At 46.8% G+C, this 20,083-nt stretch overlaps 1 protein-coding gene and 1 long non-coding RNA gene across 5 annotated transcripts in view; both read right to left on the bottom strand.

Annotated features, from left to right (window-relative positions):
* Positions 1 to 808: 808 nt before the first annotated feature.
* On the bottom strand, positions 809 to 4,414 carry LOC112581580. The gene is made up of 4 exons (XR_003106173.2): positions 4,049 to 4,414; positions 3,779 to 3,929; positions 2,666 to 2,819; positions 809 to 1,731 (listed from the first exon to the last, which is right to left on the bottom strand). It is a non-coding gene; the product is annotated as an uncharacterized LOC112581580 (long non-coding RNA).
* Positions 4,415 to 11,783: 7,369 nt separating this feature from the next.
* EDRF1 (erythroid differentiation regulatory factor 1) overlaps positions 11,784 to 20,083 on the bottom strand; it is a 33,817-nt gene continuing 25,517 nt past the window's right edge. For 2 of the 4 annotated variants that reach the window (XM_006080429.3, XM_006080431.3), the window contains 5 exons: positions 19,815 to 19,964; positions 16,878 to 17,031; positions 15,265 to 15,380; positions 13,049 to 13,200; positions 11,784 to 12,652 (listed from right to left, as the gene is read on the bottom strand). In XM_006080429.3, coding sequence (XP_006080491.1) covers positions 12,484 to 12,652; positions 13,049 to 13,200; positions 15,265 to 15,380; positions 16,878 to 17,031; positions 19,815 to 19,964 — 741 coding nt within the window. In that variant the 3' untranslated portion in view covers positions 11,784 to 12,483. Of the gene's footprint in view, positions 12,653 to 13,048; positions 13,201 to 15,264; positions 15,381 to 16,788; positions 16,856 to 16,877; positions 17,032 to 19,814; positions 19,965 to 20,083 lie in introns of those variants that run through there. The other 2 variants (XM_006080430.3, XM_006080433.3) reach the window with 2 other exon arrangements.

Raw genomic sequence — 20,083 nt, 5'->3', positions numbered from 1 at the left:
GCGATGGAGGAGGAGGGGAGACGGGCATCTGAAGGCAGAGGGGGAGACAAAGGCGAGAAAGTGCGGGGGCGGGGGCTGCTGAAGAGGGGCCGCGGAGCAGGGAGGGTCTGGGAGGGTGAGAGTGGTGGGGGCAGGGGACAAGGACTCTGTCCACATGGAAGCCTGATGTGACCTTTTGGAGAGGTGACCAGGGTTTAAGGTGAGGCAGGACAGGTTGGGTTAAAGATGGAGATGGGTTCAGGGTTAGGAAGGGTTGCAGCCGACCTCGTCCATCAGGCACATGGGAGCCAGGCAGCGAGGGTGCGGGTTCCCGGCTGGGGCTGTGAGCGGGGAACCTGCGGGTTGGCATCTGGGCTGGGGTGAGTCTCCTGTTCACAGTTTAGAAGGTGAGGGCTGAGTAGGCAAACGTGAATTTGTAAAGTGAAAGGGGGAAGGGACCCGGGTTCCGCAGTTAATGGGGGCGGCAGAAGTAGAAACCCGATAACTTTCAACTCAGGACAGTGAAACCCAGAGAGGCCACATGTGGTCCCACTCCACCTTGCCCAGGGAGTGAGCGCTCCTCTTAAGGGTGACGTACCCACGCCCAGAGTTAAGCTGGGTCATCGTCTGTGGTCTGGCGGCTGGGAGAGAGGGAATGGCGGCCTCAGGACAGGAGCTCACCAGGCACAGGTCTCATCTGGGAAGGGTCGGTGTTGAGGTTGGGGATGTGCAGGGCGCCTCCCAGGCCCAACGTGGCAGCCGGGAACCAGCATGAGGCCTGCGTCCCACACGACCCTGATAGAGTTCCCACCTCTTAAGCTCCCCGTGTCCTTCTTAAGGATCAGAAGGGACAGAACGTGGGGTGGGAGAGGAGAGAGCAGGGAGCAGGCGTTCCACACGGGTGCTGGGGAGGGTTTGCTGTGCTGTGTTCCCCCCCGACATGGGCTCTCGTGTGCCCACCCCAGCCCACTCCCAGAGTGCTGGTGAAGGAAGACCTCTGAGAAGAGTACAGCATTGGGCAGGAATCTGTGTGCTGAACTAGGGCTGGGCCTCGGGCCCTGGTGGTCAGCAGTGAGTTGAAGATGTTTCCTTTAGACCTCTTAGCTGAGCTCCTAATTACAGGATGTGTTCTCAGGCACCATTCCACATTTTAGGGGCTTTAACTCATTCGTTACATATAGTAACTCACTTAATGAGTTAAGATAATAGCCCCATGCCAGCTATTACGTTAAATGCTGATGCAATTATGTTAAATGCGAGTGGGTGGTAAAATAAAGACATTGTGATATATATGGGTTTTCAGAAAATAAACTAGCAGGAAATTATTTTACTAAACATCCTAATGCGTAACATACTCTTCCCAGTCAGCAAAATTAATGCTATTCATGATTTACTGCTGTGTCTGAGAGGTTTATCTGGTGCAAAGGTGACAGGGGGTTATTACCCCTGACACCTAAGGAGTCTGGGCTGTGTGCGGGGACCCCAGGGGTGAGAGGCGGCTCCTACCCTCGAGGGACCGTGGACACTGAAGGGACAGAGTCGGGAGGCAGCCGGGCTGACTGTGCTTCCCAAGGCAGCACTGTGGCCGGGAGACGCCGGGGCCCCACCTGTCTGGACTGAGGGTCCCCAGGGCATCTCTCTCCAAGACTGTCACCGGGGCTTTGACGCTGGAGTTGGCGGAACCTCAGGTTGACCTGCTTCCAAAGTGGGTTTCTTATCTTTTTTGTCAGCGTCAGTGCTTGTTACATTTTCCTTCAGAGATTTTATAAGAAACATTAGATTACTTAAAAAAAATCCATTTCTTGCACTCGTCAGAGGTCCTCAGCTAGGCAGTGGCGACGTGTGACCCCAGCCCTCCATCGTACCTCTCCGCTCCTCTCCCGAATCCTTACCCAACCCTGTCCTCCTCCAGCGTTTTATCCATGAGAAGGGACGTGGCACCAATCTGACGGGTCTGACCCGACAGTGTCTGCATAGGCTCCAGGCAGGAAATGCAGGCATGACACACAGGGACCGCCATGCAGACACCCAGCCTGGGCTCGGGGATCCCCTCCTCCTCACAGGGGTAACTTCCCCAAACTGGAGACGTTCCTTTTACCTGCTGCAAAACTGCTCCTCGACTCCAGATAAAGTGAAAACCGTTTTGCAAAGAGCTGCAGGCTAATGACCTGCAGCCCACGGTCAGATCAGCCGGGATCTCCGCAGAGCTCAACACCCCCAGAGTCCTGGAGGCCCATCTCACCATCCCCAGGGCCACGGACACCCCCAGGGCTCGCCGACTCAGGCAGGAGGAGATCAACTCAGCCCGTCCTCCGAGTGAGCAGAGGCAGAGAACTCATCACAGCCACCCCAACAGCCCCCAGTCTGCAGGGCCCGGACAGACGGGGTGGGGGGCGGCCAGCCAGTGTGGAATCAACCCGCTGAGGGTTAACCTGGTGAGGCTAAGTGACAGCAAAGCAGCTCAGCCCCAGCAGCTGAGAACATTCCACTAGTGAGCTCACAGCCCCAGACCAGAAGGGGTAGAAAACCAGATTCTACCCTCCCCGCCTCGGTCCTCTCAAACCCTCCCGCTGTTCCTGACCTCACCCAGGGTGCGGCCACAGGGCCAGGGATGACCCCGCTCAAGCACAGAGCCCCAGGATCCCATCTGAGGGTTGGGGGGTAGGGGGGTGTTAGCCACTCTTACCATCTTCTCTCCGTTCATTGACTTTGTCACTTTGTAGCTAAGACAGATGATAAAGCACATCAGCAGGCTCGCGGCCATCAGGAGGCCGCCCGCAACGGTGATCATAATCTTGAAGTCAAGCCTCTCAAGTATCATCTTGTGGCCAAGCGCACACCTGGGCAGAAAAGTGCCAGGAAGTATGTGCCCCACCCCGGGAAGCACGTGAATGTCCCCCCACCCCGGGAAGCATGTGAATGTCCCCCTGCCCTGCCTCCCCCCACCCCCAGCCACTTAGCAATCAACCTCTATGGGCTTCCTTCGGTGGAGGGAGAGTTATCCCAAGCCACAGAGCCTTCTGTGTGTAAAACGTGGGTGGATCTCTCTAAGCTGGTCCAGGGTGGGTGGAAGGTTTACTCCAGAGAGAAGGAAGGACCCACGTGGGAAGAGTCTCTTTCTCTTTCACGGGCAGTAACGTGCAGCTGCACATGATGAACAGGCCTATACTTGGGCCCATGGCTTTGCTCCCAAACCGCGCGTGCATCCTAAGTCACTTCAGTCGTGCCCAGCCCTCTGCGACCCTATGGACTGTAGGCTCCCCTGTCCATGGGATTCTCCAGGCATGAATACTGGAGTGGTTTGCCATTCCCTTCTCTGGGGGATCTTTTCAACCAACAGATTAAACCTGAGTCTCTTAAGTCTCCTGCATTGGCAGGCAGGTTCTTTACCTAGGAAGCCCCTGAAATACATTGAACTTTCAGAATCAGGCTTACAAATCTCCTGTGGGAATAGCTAAGGGAATGTCTTTTTTTTTTTCCCCCGAAAAATGTTATGTGTACACTGCTGAGAATACATGAACCCATTTTGTAAACAATAACATATCTTAGGGGGAAAAAATGTCAATTTTTCCCACTGACAAATGGGTCATGCCACCTCAATATTTAAGGAGATTCTAGAAACTCCCTTCTAGACCCTTCTGCAGGCTCAGAGGTGGAGAGTGTCCTGAACAGAGGAGCCAGCCTCTCCAGGAACCAGGAGCCGCCATCCCTTGTTCTGTCTAAATTTATTGTCGACCACACGCCTTGCTTGGCTATCTTTCCTCTGAAATCCAACCGAGTTCCTCAAAATCCAGTTTACCTGGAACGAGCAATTTAATCAAACACTCTGAGCCTTGAGGAGTGGGTCCCTTCAAAAGCTTGGTAATCCCTGGAGAGAAGAGAAGTGACTCCTGGAGAAAAGCCAACGATTTGAATGGTAGCAACACCTCCCTGAGTCCAGGCGCCCTGAGCTGCGTGAAGCCAAATAAAAGCAAAATGAATCGTGGGGAACAAGATGCTTCAGTAATGAATCTCCCCACCCCCACTTCGATGATTTTTGGAGGGATCTTACTGTCACCACGAGGACTACCTGACTTCCAGACGTGCTGTCTTGTACCAGAGCTCAAGGGAGGGACGGGTATGTTCTGGGGCTTGGAGACCCACTGGGCTGTGTGACATCAGCCCTCAGAACACCAGCTTCTGGCCACAGAGTTCTCAGTTCTGTCTGGGTTCAGCTTTATTTTCACCTCCCAGGAAATGCAGAATGTCTGAAAAACAATTTTCGTCATTTTGATCCAAGTCCAGAAGCTTTGCACGTTCTTGTTTCCCCTAGAGAAAACGTTTAGGGTTTGTCTTCTAATCAAGACATAGTTTGAGATTTCAATAAAAAGCTGGAAGAAAGCCTACCACATACGGAGGTGAACAGTGTCCTCAGACCCGAAGAGTTCTGGCCACACGGTGGACGCGGGGGGGTAGCCACTCAGATCTGTGTCACGGACATATATTGATCTAGTTAAATCAGTTGATAAATGAAACTGACATAGATACTTGACATATGTAACTATATACATAGTTTTATAAATGGCTATACATGACTGAGCGACTTCACTTTCACTTTTCACCTTCATGCATTGGAGAAGGAAATGGCAACCCATTCCAGTGCTGTTGCCTGGAGAGTCCCAGGGATGGTGGAGCCTGGTGGGCTGCCCTCTATGGGGTCGCACAGAGTCGGACACGACTGAAATGACTTAGCAGCAGCAGCATATATAAATAAAACATAATTGACACACACATCAGAGTTTTATGTATGGTTATTTATGTTGTACAGAGAGCATACAACAGACAGTATAGTTAAGAACTGTGTGCTGACATTAACAAAGTGCTGTGCGGTGAGAAGACACTCGAGTTTGGTTTTGTTCCTGATCGCATTTCTCTGATCACAAGGTACGGAAAGCCTGCCAAGCCAGTCCCTCTAGAAGAGAGGGTTCATTTAGCTACAGGAGGCATCCCGCAGAAGCCCAGGGGACAGGAAGGGAGTGGGGTGGGCCTCCCGGGCACAGCTCCAAGGCTGTCTCCCTGGGCGTCTGTCTCTGTGTGAACATCGCTTGTCATAGTCACGTGGGAAGTATGTGAATACAAGATGCCTGCGTGCACGACAGTTTATGTAGCTTCACTCCATCTTTCATCTTCGTACTTCTTGTTTTACAGAAAGTGTTTAGCTTCCAGGCAAAAGCTAATTTCGAATTTAATAAAGAACGAGGCCACAGTTGAACATGTAAATGGGATGATGATAAAGGGTTTGAATTATGGTGCTGGGGAAGACTCTTGACAGTCCTTTGGACTGCAAGGAGATCCAACCAGTCGATCCTAAAAGAAATCAACCCTGAATATTCATTGGAAGGACTGATGCTGAAGCTCCCATACTTTGGCCACCTGATGCGAAGAGCCGACTCACAGGAGAAGTCTCTGATGCTGGGAAACATTGAGGGCAAGAGGAGGAGGGGCGACAGAGAATGAGATGGTTGGATGGCATCACTGACTCAATGGACATGAGTCCGAGGAAGCTCTGGGAGATAGTGTGTCGTGCTGCAGTCCATAGGGTTGCAAAGAGTCGGAGATGATTTAGCAACCGAGCGGCAGTCATAGTTAATGCTCAGTTTTAAGGCACAGTAATAGATGCTTTTCTTTTTCTTCAGTTGGTCTGTGAGGGGAGGTGGGGAGGGGTCTGGCTGAGGTTGAGAACTCAGGAATCAGAAGGAAGGCCTCAGGGTTGGGTGGGAACGAGGCCTGACTGCCAGACAGTTGAGCCCTGGGAGGGACGCTAAGGCCCTCATCCCGGTTGAGGCGGGTTGGAAATGCAGGTCAGCTGGGGCCTGTGGAACTCCAGGGTCGGAGGGGTGGGCTTCATGGAGCAGGATCTGCTGCAGCTGCCAAGCAGGGAGGAGCAGTGTTTTTTTGTGTGGAGGCAGAAGGGAGGGAGGGGGGCCTGCAATGACGTAGAAAAGGCAGCGGGGGCCTTCCTAAGCCTCGGTGCTCAGGGCAGAGGCAGGCTCCCTGTGCAAACCAAGTGCCCAAAGTCTAATTGCCACCACGATTTTGTGGGCACCGCTTTTCCTACCCTGGACACCCAGAAATAAGTTGTGGGCCAATTCTTGTTCCGAAGCCTAGTAATAGAACCACATTGCTTTATTTTGCAGTAACTTTGTTTATTTACTTATCGGGTGTGCTGGGTCTTTGTTGCTGTGTGGACTTTTCTCTGGCTGCAGCAAGCAGGGCCTGCTGTCTAGATGTGATGTGCAGGCTTCTCACTGCAGTGGCTTCTCTTGTGGAGCACCGGCTCTAGGGCACTGGGGCTCAGTAGTTGAGGCTCCTGGACTCGAGAGCACAGGCTCAGTAGTTGTGGCCCGCAGGCTGACTTGCTCCATGGCATGTGGGATCTTCTCAGATCAGGGATCGAACTCGTGTCTCCTTCACTGGCAGATGGATTCTTTACCATTGAGCCACCAGGGAAGCCCCTATATATATATTTAATATATTAATATTTATATACAATATACTGATATATAAATAATGTTATATACTATATATATATTAAATTATATTAAATCAATTCTATATTATATAGATAATATATAATATATATAAATATATGTATATTTTATATACATATATAAGGTATTGTTTGTATATAATATAAATATATTTATAAATTTATATAATAAATTATATATTATATAAATTTAAATATATAAATTATATTTATTATATATTATATAATACATTATAATATATTATTAATATTCAATATTAAATTATATAATGATATATAATATTAACATTGTTTAATATCTATTTTAATATTTATTTACCCACTCCATCAGGTCTCAGCTGCGGCTCCAGGGCCTCTCACTGTGGCGCACAGGCCCTCTAGTTGCCGTGTGTGAGCTTAGTTTCTCCCGGTCACGTGGGATCTTAGGTCCCTGACCAGGAATCCAAACCTTGACCCCTGCCTTGCAAGGTGGATTCTTAACCCCTGGCCCACCAGGGAAGCCCCAGAATGATGTTGCTTTAAAGTGCTCAACAGAGTTTAGAGGCAGGAGCCAAAACTGAAAGAACTTTGCATGCAGCTGTTGGCCAAAAAGCCGTATGCATAAATCTGGTCTTCCTTTTCCTTCACAACACACAGAGGAAGTACTTTAGTTCAGTGACATAAAGAAATGGTCTCAGGGTGGACTTTTATGGTTTGGATCTTTCGAAGTTGGGAGCAAATCTTTGGGCTCCTTACGAAGTCCAGGATTTATATTGGCAACACTCAAAGAACCTCAAATATAGCATTAGGCCATCATGGGGGATTTCTATAGTACAGCTGAATTTCACTCTTGGAGCTTTGGAAACGTCTTAAATTTAACTTGTTGTGAATACTCTAAATTCAAAAGTCATCCCAGTTGGAGTGAATTATACCGTTAGCCAGACGTGTGTCACACTCTTCTCAGTGGTAAACTGTTCCAAGTACATTGCATATGTTGTTGCTGAGGGATGTAACTGCTTTTGATGTTTTGTGAGTTGTGAACTCAAAAGGGTTAGTCTCTCGGTCGTGTTTGACTCTTTGTGACCCCATGGATTGTAGCTTGCTAGGCTCCTCTGTCCAAGGGATTCTCCAGGTAAGAAAATTGGAGTGGGTGGCCATTCCCTTCTCCAGGGGATCTTCCCGATCCAAGAATTGAACTCTGGTCTCCCACATTGCAGGCAGATTCTTTATCACCTGAGCCACTAGGAAAGCCCCCAAACTCAAGTGGATTTATTCTATTGATGCTGACATTATACCAAATATTCAGGATGAGGAACTAATAAGGACAGCTTAAAACAATCCTGTGCTGTTTCAGAGCATGTTAACATTTGGATCTTGAAATGAAGCAATATTACAAAATATTAATTCATAGGACCGTCACTTGGGTGGAATTCCAGAGTCCCAGTCTGGATACCTTGTTCAACCTAGGCTGCCTGAATCGGGGTGAATTGCCTCAACTCTATTCCAGTTTCCTCATTTGTAAAAATGGGGCTAGTGGTGGATCCAGGTGATTCTAAAACTCTGGATTAAAGAAGAATCCAATAATAAGCATGATTTTTTTTTCTTTAAAAAGAGAGGTTATATTGATCAGGATAGGAAAATGATTCGTGACAACCCATGGGCTCCTAACATACAAAAGAAAAATCTTTAGACTATAAAGGAAGGGGAAGAAAAGTAAGATGCTTATGTGAAAAAGACTGCATGCTTTTTGTTGTTTTTGCTTTTGATGAGCCCTCATGGGCTTGGAGCCAATCACACTCGAACTGCAGCGAGGACATACAATAGAATTGATTCCTGGGGTCAAATCTAGAGGTGATTCAAGACCTGTGGGACCATTCATGTGAGCAGAGGCTTCACTCAGCCAGGTGCTGCAAGTCCTGCTTTCTCTTGGAATCATGGCAGAGCATCATGGTTGACTGGGAGCCATACTGAAAGCTGTCTCCGTTGTTTTCCTGTCACTTAACAGTAATAAACCACATTAAAACCTGTTTGGCTCTCAGAAAACCAACACTGGAGATACGAGAATGATAAGGATCAGGCCCACTTAAAAGATGAACGAGGGAGAAGCTACTCCATTATTGATTTCAGAAGGATTCCCTCACATCCCAAATCCCTAGACGTTGCCTTTTATGACCGAAAAAAGCAGTTCATTTACCTCTTCAAAGGGTTCTTCATAATAGAAGACTTTCCAGTCTGGTGTTTTCTGTTGCCCTTGACTGGAATTTGTCAGATGACCAAGTTCTCAGGTAGAAGCTGTCCTCAATTACTGCAGATCTATATATATGGCCAGCTTCCCAGGTGGCACAGTGGTAAAGAATCTGCCTGCCATGAAGGAGACATTAGAGACATGGGATTGATCCTTGGGTCAGGAAGATTCCCTAACAGGAGGAACTGGCAACCCACTCCAGTATTCTTGCCTGGGAAATCCCATGGACAGAGGAGCTGGCAGGCTCCAGTCCATGGGGTCACAAAGAGTCAGACACGACTTGGTGACTGAGCACATTCATATATACGGCCATGGCAGATGAGCCCATCATATGGAAAACTGTTAACGACTTCAAGCCCCCAGATTTGGTGCAGCCCCGGGTTTGCTTACTCACTGCTATAAATTAACCTAAAATCCAATGACTTCCAGAAAAGCCAGCCTTAACTATCTTTGCAGGTGTTTGCATTAATGTGAATAGAAATCGTGTCCTTGATCCTTATCCAGTGAAGATTACTGAGGTTTTCCCCAGGAATCCGATCAGATCAGATCAGTCGCTCAGTCATGTCCGACTCTTTGCGACCCCATGAATCGCAGCACGCCAGGCCTCCCTGTCCATCACCAACTCCCGGAGTTCACTCAAACTCACGTCCATTGAGTCAGTGATGCCATTCAGCCATCTCATCCTCTGTCGTCCCCTTCTCCTCCTGCCCCCAATCCCCCCAGCATCAGAGTCTTTTCCAATGAGTCAAGGAATAGAGCCACAAAACCTCAGAGGACTACTCCTGCAAGACTCACCAGTCTTCTTCCTCGAAAGCAACACTTACTGAAAAGTTGAGGACAGAAAACAGATTCCTGATTCCCTTCAAATGGCTTACTTCTGTCTCAGAGCAAGTGGCTTGACGTTTGTGACGTCGACCCCCCCAACCTGAACTCATAAGGAGAAAAACAGGCAAATGGAGAGACAGAGGGTTTCTAGGAGAATAAGTCTGATTTATTTTACAAAGAAAACAAACCAGATTTTTACTAACTGAAACAAATATGGCTCCTTAAAACTCAATGGGAAAAGCATTACGTGAGCTGTTAAATTACTTGATTGGAAAATCCAATTTCTCAGGTAGAAAACATAATTCAACAAGTCATTTTACTAAAGGTTAAAGAAAAGCATCCTGAGGAATCCGTCTGCCTTCCACTTTGTCTAGGGCTCTGTAGCCACGTTCCCAACACTCACCATCTTGTCCCTCCACCCACACTGGCCCTGATTTCATGGGGAGACAGAAGGCAGCCATGGCCATGGGTCCAATCATGGGAGATGCCACTCACGCCCTGAAACCCAAGGACATGGAAATGATTCTGTGTGTGTGGGTATGCTCGTCACTCAGTTGTGTCCAACTCTTTTGTGACTTGATGGACTACAGCCCGCCAGCCCTCCTCTGTCCATTGGATTTCCCAGGCAATACTGGAGTGGGTAGCCATTCTCTTCCCCAGGGGATCTTCTTGACCCAAGGAATGAACCTAAGTCTCCTGCACTGCAGGTATGTTCTTTACCACCGTGCCACCTGGGAACTCATTAACCCCCAAATTAGATATAATCAAAGGATGTGTCCAGGGTTAATTAACAGAGTCTTATTCCGTGTGTGTGCTTATCACCAGGGGAGACAAGAGTGACAGCTGTCCTGATATGAGACGTTGTAGATTTTGAACAACTGCTTTACAATTTTGGCCAAATTTTCAATGCTTCAATAATTCATTTTTGAAAAACTGATGTGTAAATCTGTCCCAAGGACAATGCAAACTAAGTAACTACAAGGGAGCTTCCCTGGTAACCCAGGGGCTAAGAATCTGCCTGCCCACGCAGGAGACATGGGTTCAATCCCTGCTGGGAATTTTCCACATGCCTCGGGCCAACTAAGCCCCTAGAGCTATTAAGCCTGTGCTCTAGAGCCCAGGAGTCCTAGAGCCTGTGCTCTAGAGCCCAGGAGCCCTAGAGCCCATGCTCTGCAACAAGAGAAGCCACTGCAACGAGAAGCTCAAGTACAGAAACTAGAGAAAATGTTCTGCAGCAACAAAGGCCCAGCACGGCCAAAAATAAATACAACCGCAATAATTACAAGGAAGTGGAAAAACAGCAAGTGATAATTCTACCAAGTTATGAGCGATGTCAACTCACCAGTGAAACACCTGGAAGTCTCAGTGTATGAAAAAGCAGTCTATAAAAATTCAGCTTGAAAGTCACTCAGTCGTTTCTGACTTTGCGACCCCATGGCCTTTACAGTCCATGGAATCCTCCAGGCCAGAATACTAGAGTGGGTAGCCTTTCCCTTCTCCAGGGGACCTTCCCAACCCAGGGATCGAACCCAGGTCTCCTACATTACAGGCAGGTTCTTTTACCAGCGGAGCCACAGAGGAAGCCCAAGAATACTGGAGTGGGTAGCCTATCCCTTCTCCAGTGGATCTTCCTGACCCAGGAATCAATCCAGGGTCTCCTGCACTGCAGGCGGATTCTTTACCAACTGAGCTATCGGGGAAGCCCTAGACACAAGTTTATTCCCGACAATTTTCTAGCTCAGTTCGGATTTCTTCAGAGGGTGTGGCTGGTGAGCGGAGGGGCAGCACTGTGAGACTCACTCGCGGGTGCTGCTCGGGGTGGTGGGGGAGGGCTGTTGGCAGCAGCACTTCCTCCTGCCCTCGGGCCAGGCCAGCAGAGACGGCTGGGCAAGCTCTCATCTACAGGGGCATCATGCACATAAATGCAGACCGTCAGCCCCACGGGAAGGAGCGCATGCCTGACTTCTGCATCACGTCCTCTCTCGAAGCCGAGGTCAGTTAACCATGACAAGGACAGCCTTGCATACTCCAGGCAGTGTGTGTTGTAAGGCACTGGACAAGAGCCACGTCGCAGCAAGTAATGAGTATAATATTCTAGTAAGAATTCAGGGGGTCGCAGAAATTTTACTTATTATTAATGTTTTAATCGTCACTTTGTAAAATGTATTAAGTAAACCAGTTCAAATCAAAACTCAGTGTGAAGAATGTGAAATGGAAAACTACAAAGACATTTTAAATAAATAATTTATTTATTCAAAATAGTTTTCTTAACCTTATTCACAGTTTCAAGTTTAAAATGAAAAACAAAAAGGGGGGGTGGGGGAAGGGGGGAGGTGCCTATCCTTGATCAACTGTCACACAAAGTCAAAGAGAAGCAGATCTGTTCAGAACATGCACTAAAGACAGACTTGCACAATGGCTGGTCTTGGAAAAACCCCGTACTATAGCTTGAAAAGGGTAGGCTTTTCTGTGCGACTGAGAAGGAAACACTGTGGATGCACCGGAAGTTTCTTTAACCCACCTGAACCACTGCGATCATTTGGATAGAAGTTCCCTTCACCAAAGCAACATTTCTCCAAGATAACTATCTCTTAAACCCACGTAGCTTAACATACTTCAAAAATATTTAAAAGTGTTAACTGCCTCACAGCAAGTCTACTAATACTGAGGTACCATGCACTTCTCAAAGAAACGAGCGCGGGAGCTCCAAGTCTGACTGTGATGTTGGCGCCTCCGACGAAGAAACCAGAGAACTCTGCACACGGCTGTTTGTCGTGAGAAACGAGAACTCTGTGTTTCCACCGCTGTGCCTGTTTTAAGTGGGTCTTTCCCTCACATTTAGTGGCACGGAGCACCGAATGGCAACGCCAGCACCCGAGTGCAGAAGGCACCGACGGCGCCACTGTGGACGAGGCCCAGGCGGGCGTCACTGGAGGGCGGCGCTGCTGCCTGCGCCGCGAGCCAGCTGGTCCAGCAAATGGATGAGGAGGTCGACTCTTTCCAAGAGAGAGGCGTTTTTGTTCGCAGTGGCTCTCAGGAGCTGGGAGTAAACCTGCTTGTTGGTTTTAAGGACTATGTCTTCATCAAGGATACTACTGGGTAAAAAAAAAAAAAAGAGCAAGACATGAAGAAAACAGTGATGCCCACCAAGAACAGTAAAAGACCCCAAAACTACACACCGACAGCCCTGTCGTCACTTTTCATGGAGGCAGGGGTCCTAGTAATGCCGACTTCATACCTGCTTTCCCAAATCGACTGTTCATGGGCCTGTTTTTAACACTTATTTCAAAACATCAATTAAAGCCAATGATTATTCTTTTCATAAACAGTCGAGTGTCTACCATGTACCAGAAACTGCTCCTGGTCATGAACAAAACAGACCCGGATTCCCAGCCTTCATGGAATCCACTCTCCTGAGGGAAAGCTGGGCTGGTATACGAGTATCTGGGTAAGGTGCGGGGAAAGAAACTTCCACGAGTCATTTACTTTACCTTGTTCTCTTCTTAGCTGAAGATAGCAGCTTGATGGACTGAAGGAGAAGGAATGACAAGCGAGATTCAAATATACTGAGCAGTTTTGTCACTTCTTCTCGATTAAGACTAGGAGAAGAATCAGCGGCTGGAGGGGTCTCTTCACTCTTAGGCTAAAGACAACAAAAAGTGATTTCAGCTCAGTCACCCCACAGTTACTGCTTCATACTGAAGTGGTGGACCCACAGTCTGAATAATCCAGTAAACGTTTTAACCAAAAACAAAGAGCAAATCAAGAGGATTTTTGTCCAGGGACAGCCCTGTTGGCCGCCTTGTCTCGGCCTTCTCTGCGTCCCTCCCGTGAGAACATTCAGACAGACCAAACCACATGAAAAAACTGTCTCAACCCTAAACGGCACTTATGTAGAAGAAACTAAGCCTGAACGAAGCCCTCCGGACTTTCCAACACCACATGCTCAAGGAACAGATGGAAACCGGTCCTGTGTGGTTTGAGAACCAGAACCTGGAAGTTCGCAGGATGGAAGCGCCATGGGAACTCACGGAAGCTTTCAGCCACAGAGAAGGCAGCACGAACACATGGATGCCGGGAGAACTGAAAGGCCATCCCAGGGAGCTGGCGTAAGCCCACTCACCGTTCAGCTGCAGGCAGTTTAGTGGAAATCGATACAGACCTTTTTTTCCTCTTTATTCCCAGGGTCTTATTATTAACCAAGGTCTATGTGGTTATTTAAAGAAACAATTTTAAAATATAAGATACACTTGGAAGTTAAAGAAATGCTTAATAATTCCACCAAAAAAATAAAATAAATTACTGTTAATGTGTTTTTATGCAAGTGTTAGTCGCTCCATTGTGTCCAACTCTTTGTGACCCCATGGACTGTATCCTGCCAGGCTCCTCTGTCCATGGAATTCCCCAGGCAAGAATACTGGAGTGGGTTGCCATTCCCTTTTCCAGGGGATCTTCCCAACCCAGAGATCAAACCTGGGTCTCCTGCATTGCAGGTGGATTCTTTACCATCTAAGCCACCAGGGAAGTCCCATGCAAAGCATATATATTTATATATTTGTATACATGTGGAAAATTCTGAAAGAGATGGGAATGCCAGACCACCTGACCTGCCTCTTGAGAAACCTGTATGCAGGTCAGGAAGCAACAGTTAGAAGTGGACATGGAACAACAGACTGGTTCCAAATAGGAAAAGAAGTATGTCAAGGCTGTATATGGTCACACTGTTTATTTGACTTATATGCAGAGTACATCATGAGAAGTGCTGGGCTGGAGGAAGCACAGGCTGGAATCAAGATTGCTGGGAGAAATATTAACGACCTCAGATATGCAGATGACACCACCCTTATGGCAGAAAGTGAAGAACTGGGGAGCCTCTTGATGGAGGTGAAAGAGGAGAGTGGAAAAGTTGGCTTGAAGCTCAACATTCAGAAAGCTGGGATCATGGCATCCAGTCCCATTGCTTCGTGGCAGGTGGATGGGGAAACAGTGGACACAGTGGCTGACTTTGTTTTTCTGGGCTGCAGGGTCACTGCAGATGGTGATTGCAGCCATGAAATTAGGACACGCTTGCTCCTTGGAAGGAAAGTTGTGGCCAACCTATAGAGCATATTGAAAAGCAGAGACATTGCTTTGCCGGCAGGGGTCCATCTAGTCAGGGCTATGGTTTTTCCAGTGGTCGTGTATGGATGTGAGAGTTGGGCTGTAGAGAGGGCTGAGCGCAGAAGGGTTGATGCTTTTGAGCTGTGGAGTTGGAGAGGACTCTTGGGGGTCCCTTAGACCGCAGGGAGATCCAACCGGTCCATCCTACAGGAGATCGGTCCTGGGTGTTCATTGGAGGGACTGATGTTGGGGCTGAAGCTCCAGTGCTTTGGCCACCTGGTGCGAAGAGCTGGCTCATTTGGGGAGACACTGATGCTGGGAGGGATTGAGGGCAGGAGGAGAGGGGGATGACAGGGGATGGGATGGTTGGATGGCATCACCGACTCACTGGACATGGGTTTGGGTGGACTTCCGGAGTTGGTGATGGACAGGAAGGCCTGGCGTGCTGCAGTTCATGGGGTCGCAAAGAGTTGGACACGACTAAGCGACTGAACTGATACATATACACTATACACACAAATGCATGCGTATGCCCACTGTACATACTCACCATGTAGCATTTACTTTAAGACACATAAAAAACTGATAAATCTTTTTTTCCATTTACCTGTTCAAATTCCTCCACAAGCTCCTTTCTGATAAGCTGGAACGCATGCTTAGTTCTCACCATTATATCAAGGGCCCCAGATAGCGTTTTTAATTTCCCAACATTGCTATTCTGACCTAGAGTGGCAAACACAAAATGATCGTTCCTTTAAACATAGAGAAACTCATCCAATGTGTTAATGAAAATTCTGATTTTCAAACACTGTGAAGGTAGCTCATGAAAATGCCAAGAAATCTTCTAAATCCAACTTCTGTTTAGTAATTATCCCTAGAGAAAACAGTAGAACTAGAGAAAGCAATAAACAATCATTGTTTTCTTGCCTCACTATCTGGCTTCATACTCAATAATAGTAAACATTTTTTTAAGAAGGAATTAACCATACTTATCATCATAGCAAATTTGTTCCTAGTATCTACTTTTTTTAAAAAATAGAAATGAATCGTGCTCATTCTAAGGAATTCAAACATGGAAAATTCAAAGATGCAAACTAGAAAAGAAGACCGCCCTAGATCACCCCCAGAAAGAGCTACTTGACATTCAACTATGCATATGCTGCCAAAAATTTAAAAAGATGCTTTTAGTAAAAGGTATTTCTTCCTTTTTTTTTTTTTTTTTTAAGATCTTTTTGATGTGGACCATTTTTAAAGTCTTTACTGAATTTGTTACAATATGGCTTCTGTTTTATTTTTGCTTTCTTTGGCTGTAAGGCATGTGCAATCTTAACTCCCCGACCAGGGACTGAATCTGCACCTCTGCACGGGCATTGGAAGGTGAAGTCTTATCCACTGGACTGCCCGGAAGTCCCCCTAGTAAAAGGCATTCCTAAAAACTGTTTTGAGTAGGCAATACATTCTCAAAATGTGTAACGTTCAAGTGGGCCGCCCTGCCGGCCACCCTGCCTTCTCCCCAGAAGAGACAGTGCCATCAGTTTCATGTCCATCCTTCCAGAGACACTGTATAAACAGGTACACATTAAATTCATTTTAATTTTATAGAAGAAAATAACTGAAACCACAGTATAATTGCTGTACTTCAAATAAATGTCTGTTTCTTTACCAGACAAGAGATAACTTCTCGCAAGATGCTTCTGCAGAAAGGGAACAGCTGAACAAGGTAGAGAAGTGAGTTTAGAAAAAAACATTCGGTGGTGGAGAGCCAGACCACTCCAAGCTGAGGAAAATGACAGAATAAAACGTCTCCCTTGACCCCTCCCTACCCTCCTGCCTCAGCTTCACCTTGTCAGGCTCTGTGGTTACCGTGCAGACAGATTCAGTGAGGCCACCACACCTCCACCACCGCATCTCCACTCCCACCTTGTTCATGATGATTAAAATCTTTGTCTAAAGTAACTTGTCACAATTTTTTTTTTTTTTTTTTCAAATAAGAAACCCTGGGCTGTATTCCAGTGTTTCTAGTCATTAAACATAATCTAACACATTTATGTTTTAAAAAGCATTTCAAAAAAACGTCCCTACCCAAAGACATTAACGACGGGCAAATTCAAAAGAAGACAGCATTACTTACATCCAAGAGTGATCCACAGGTCTGCCTCACTCTAAGACAATCCAACACTAAGCCAATGCATACAAATCTGAGAAATAAAGAAGACTTACTGGTCATCTGAAATTCTGCAAAGGCTACTCTTTCTAACTGTACTCTAAGGAGTTCACACGGAGCGTCTTTCAGAAGCTGAAAAAGCTTTCCAGCTTTGCTGTAATGAAGGTCTGCCAGCACCCGGTGCTGCTTCCTAAGCTGCTCATCACCAACCTAGAACCAAAAATAAAATAAATCCTAAGGCTTGGGCTTCACAGCAACTACATCACCAAATCTCTGAATAACTACATGCTTTTCAGCGTTTTGTTCAGTCCCAGGGCTCTAGCTCTCAAATCTGCGTCTGTTTCATCGGTCTTTGTGTCACGTGAGGAGGAAGGCCAGCTCCAGCCTTCTGTGTGCAGGTGTCCAGCTGTCCCAGAGCCAGGGAGCTGCCCAGAACCCTCTCATGCTGGCATCTGCCGTGAGGATATTAGGCCACCTGGACAAATGTAAGTTTAGGTTAGGGCCCCCCTGAGGCAAGTGAAAGAGTCTAGGGCCAGCTCAGAGCGGAGAGAAAAACCCTCTCCCGGTTAATCTGGGCCTCAAAGGACAATATTCTCAGGATAAAGGCAACCCAGAAGCAAATCCACACCCAAGGGACTGCAAGGTAAGCTGCCTTGGTGCTAAGGAAGGGAAAACAACAAAACCATTTTTAAAAAAAATCCCTGAGAAACTATATAGGCACAAGACTCCTGGCAGAAGCAAGTCACCCTCTGAAGGAAGGCACCTCTACCTCAGGCCTCAGATTATTCTCAGAAATACATGGGTTTGAGCACCAGGATTCATGTACAAGACTGTTCATAGCATTGTTTCTAATTAGCCCCTCGTGGCTCAGAGGTTAAAGTGTCTGCCTGTGATGCAGGAGACCTGGGTTCGATCCCTGGGTCAGGAAGATCCCCTGGAGAAGGAAATGGCAACCCATTCCAGTATTCTTGCCTGGAGAATCCCATGGACGGAGGAGCCTGGTGGGCTACAGTCCACGGGGTCGCAAAGAGTCAGACATGACTGAGCGACTTCACTTTCACTTTTCAGCCTCAAACGAGAACAACCCCAAAGCTCAGCTATCACAGAATGGATAAATAAACTGATATACTCATTTAATGAATCCTAGATGTTCAAGCTGGTTTTAGAAAAGGCAGAGGAACCAGAGATCAAACTGCCAACATCCGCTGGATCATGGAAAAAGCAAGAGAGTTCCAGAAAAACATCTATTTCTGCTTTATTGACTATGCCAAAGCCTTTGACTGTGTGGATCACAATAAACTGTGGAAAATTCTGAAAGAGATGGGAATACCAGACCACCTGACTGGCCTCTTGAGAAACCTGTATGCATGTAAGGAAGCAACAGTTAGAACTGGACATGGGACAACAGACTGGTTCCAAATAGGAAAAGGAGTACGTCAAGGCTGTATATTGTCACCCTGCTTATTTAACTTCTATGCAGAGTACATCATGAGAAATGCTGGGCTGGAAGAAGCACAAGCTGGAATCAAGATTGCCGGGAGAAATATCAAAGATGACACCACCCTTATGGCAAAAAGTGAAGAGCAACTAAAAAGCCTCTTGATGAAAGTGAAAGAAGAGTGAAAAAGTTGGCTTAAAGCTCAACATTCAGAAAATGAAGATCATGGCATCTGGGCCCATCACTTCATGGGAAATAGATGGGGAAACAGTGTTAGACTTTATTTTTGGGGGCTCCAAAATCACTGCAGATAGTGACTGCAGCCATGAAATTAAAAGACGCTTACTCCTTGGAAGAAAAGTTATGATCAACCTAGACAGCATATTGAAAAGCAGAGACATTACTTTGCCAACAAAGGTCCGTCTAGTCAAGGCTATGGTTTTTCCAGTGGTCATGTATGGATGTGAGAGTTGGACTGTGAAGAAAGCTGAGTGCCGAAGAATTGATGCTTTTGAACTGTGGTGTTGAAGAAGACTCCTGAGAGTCCCTTGGACTGCAAGGAGATCCAACCTGTCCATTCTAAAGGAGATCAGCCCTGGGATTTCTTTGGAAGGACTGATGCTAAAGTTGAAACTCCAATACTTGGGCCACCTCATGCGAAGAGTTGACTAACTGGAAAAGACTCTGACGCTGGGAGGGATTAGGGGCAGAAGGAAGAGGGGACAACAGAGGATGAGATGGCTGGATGGCATCACCGACTCGATGGACATGAGTTTGAGTGAACTCCGGGAGTTTGTGATGGACAGGGAGGCCTGGCGTGCTGCGATTCATGGGGTCGCAAAGAGTCGGACACGACTGAGCGACTGAACTGAACTGAAGCTAAGTAAATGAACAGTTATGCATCCACCTGGAAGAATCTCCAAAATGTGATATTAACTAAACAGCAGTAAGTCACAGAAGAATATATACAGTATGGTTTGTTCTATAAAGTTCAAAACCAGATAAAATATAAACATACTGCTTAAGTGATAAAACACAGAAAAGGTAGGGACATAATAGAAAATCTGGGACAGGAGTTAATCTGGATGGGTACTGAGAGACTCAGCAGGGGGAGGGACACACAGAGTGCACCTGAAGGACCCTTCCGCTCCTTAACTGCAAGGTGAGGTATGCAGGGCTTTCCTTTGTTATTCCTTAAACTGTACAAATGCTTCACATGTATCCCCTGTGTCCTTTGATATGCATGCTCTATGTCACAGTAAAATTTTTTAAAACTGGGTGATGGATACTTTAAAATTGGCATAGAACCATTTCTATAAAGAGTAACTACATGAAAAAAAAAAGAGGCTAAAATAATACACTCAGTCAAATATCTAATTTTGCAAACTAAGGCCTAATCAATTGTAATGGAAAAAATATGCAACATGGGGGGAGGGGAAATACCTACCCTCCAAGCTTTTCTGAAATGGCTACAAGAACAGATGGCATTTAAAATCTATACAGAAATGTAAGAAAAGCAGCACTTCTAACTGGACTGGAATCGGAATGGCAATACCTGGTTCCGCAGGCAGCTGTGGTACATGGACGCCAGCCTGTGATGGATGGTTGCAGCTCGGTACTGACAGAGGGGCTGTCGGGCAGACACAGAGTCCACGTCGCAGTATTTCAGCGACTTCATCATCGCCTCGCTGACTTCTTTTTCAATCTGTGTATTTTTTTTTTAAGGGAAAGGGAAAATAATGACCATCTCATAATCTTAAGTAAGAATTTTAAAAACAAATACTGCTCGTCAAGGAAAAGACTGTAACAGATGCTATGTATCTG

Source organism: Bubalus bubalis, chromosome 23 (assembly GCF_019923935.1).
Source record: "Bubalus bubalis isolate 160015118507 breed Murrah chromosome 23, NDDB_SH_1, whole genome shotgun sequence".
Lineage (NCBI taxonomy): Eukaryota > Metazoa > Chordata > Mammalia > Artiodactyla > Bovidae > Bubalus > Bubalus bubalis.
This window is presented reverse-complemented; position numbering and strand designations above follow the sequence as displayed.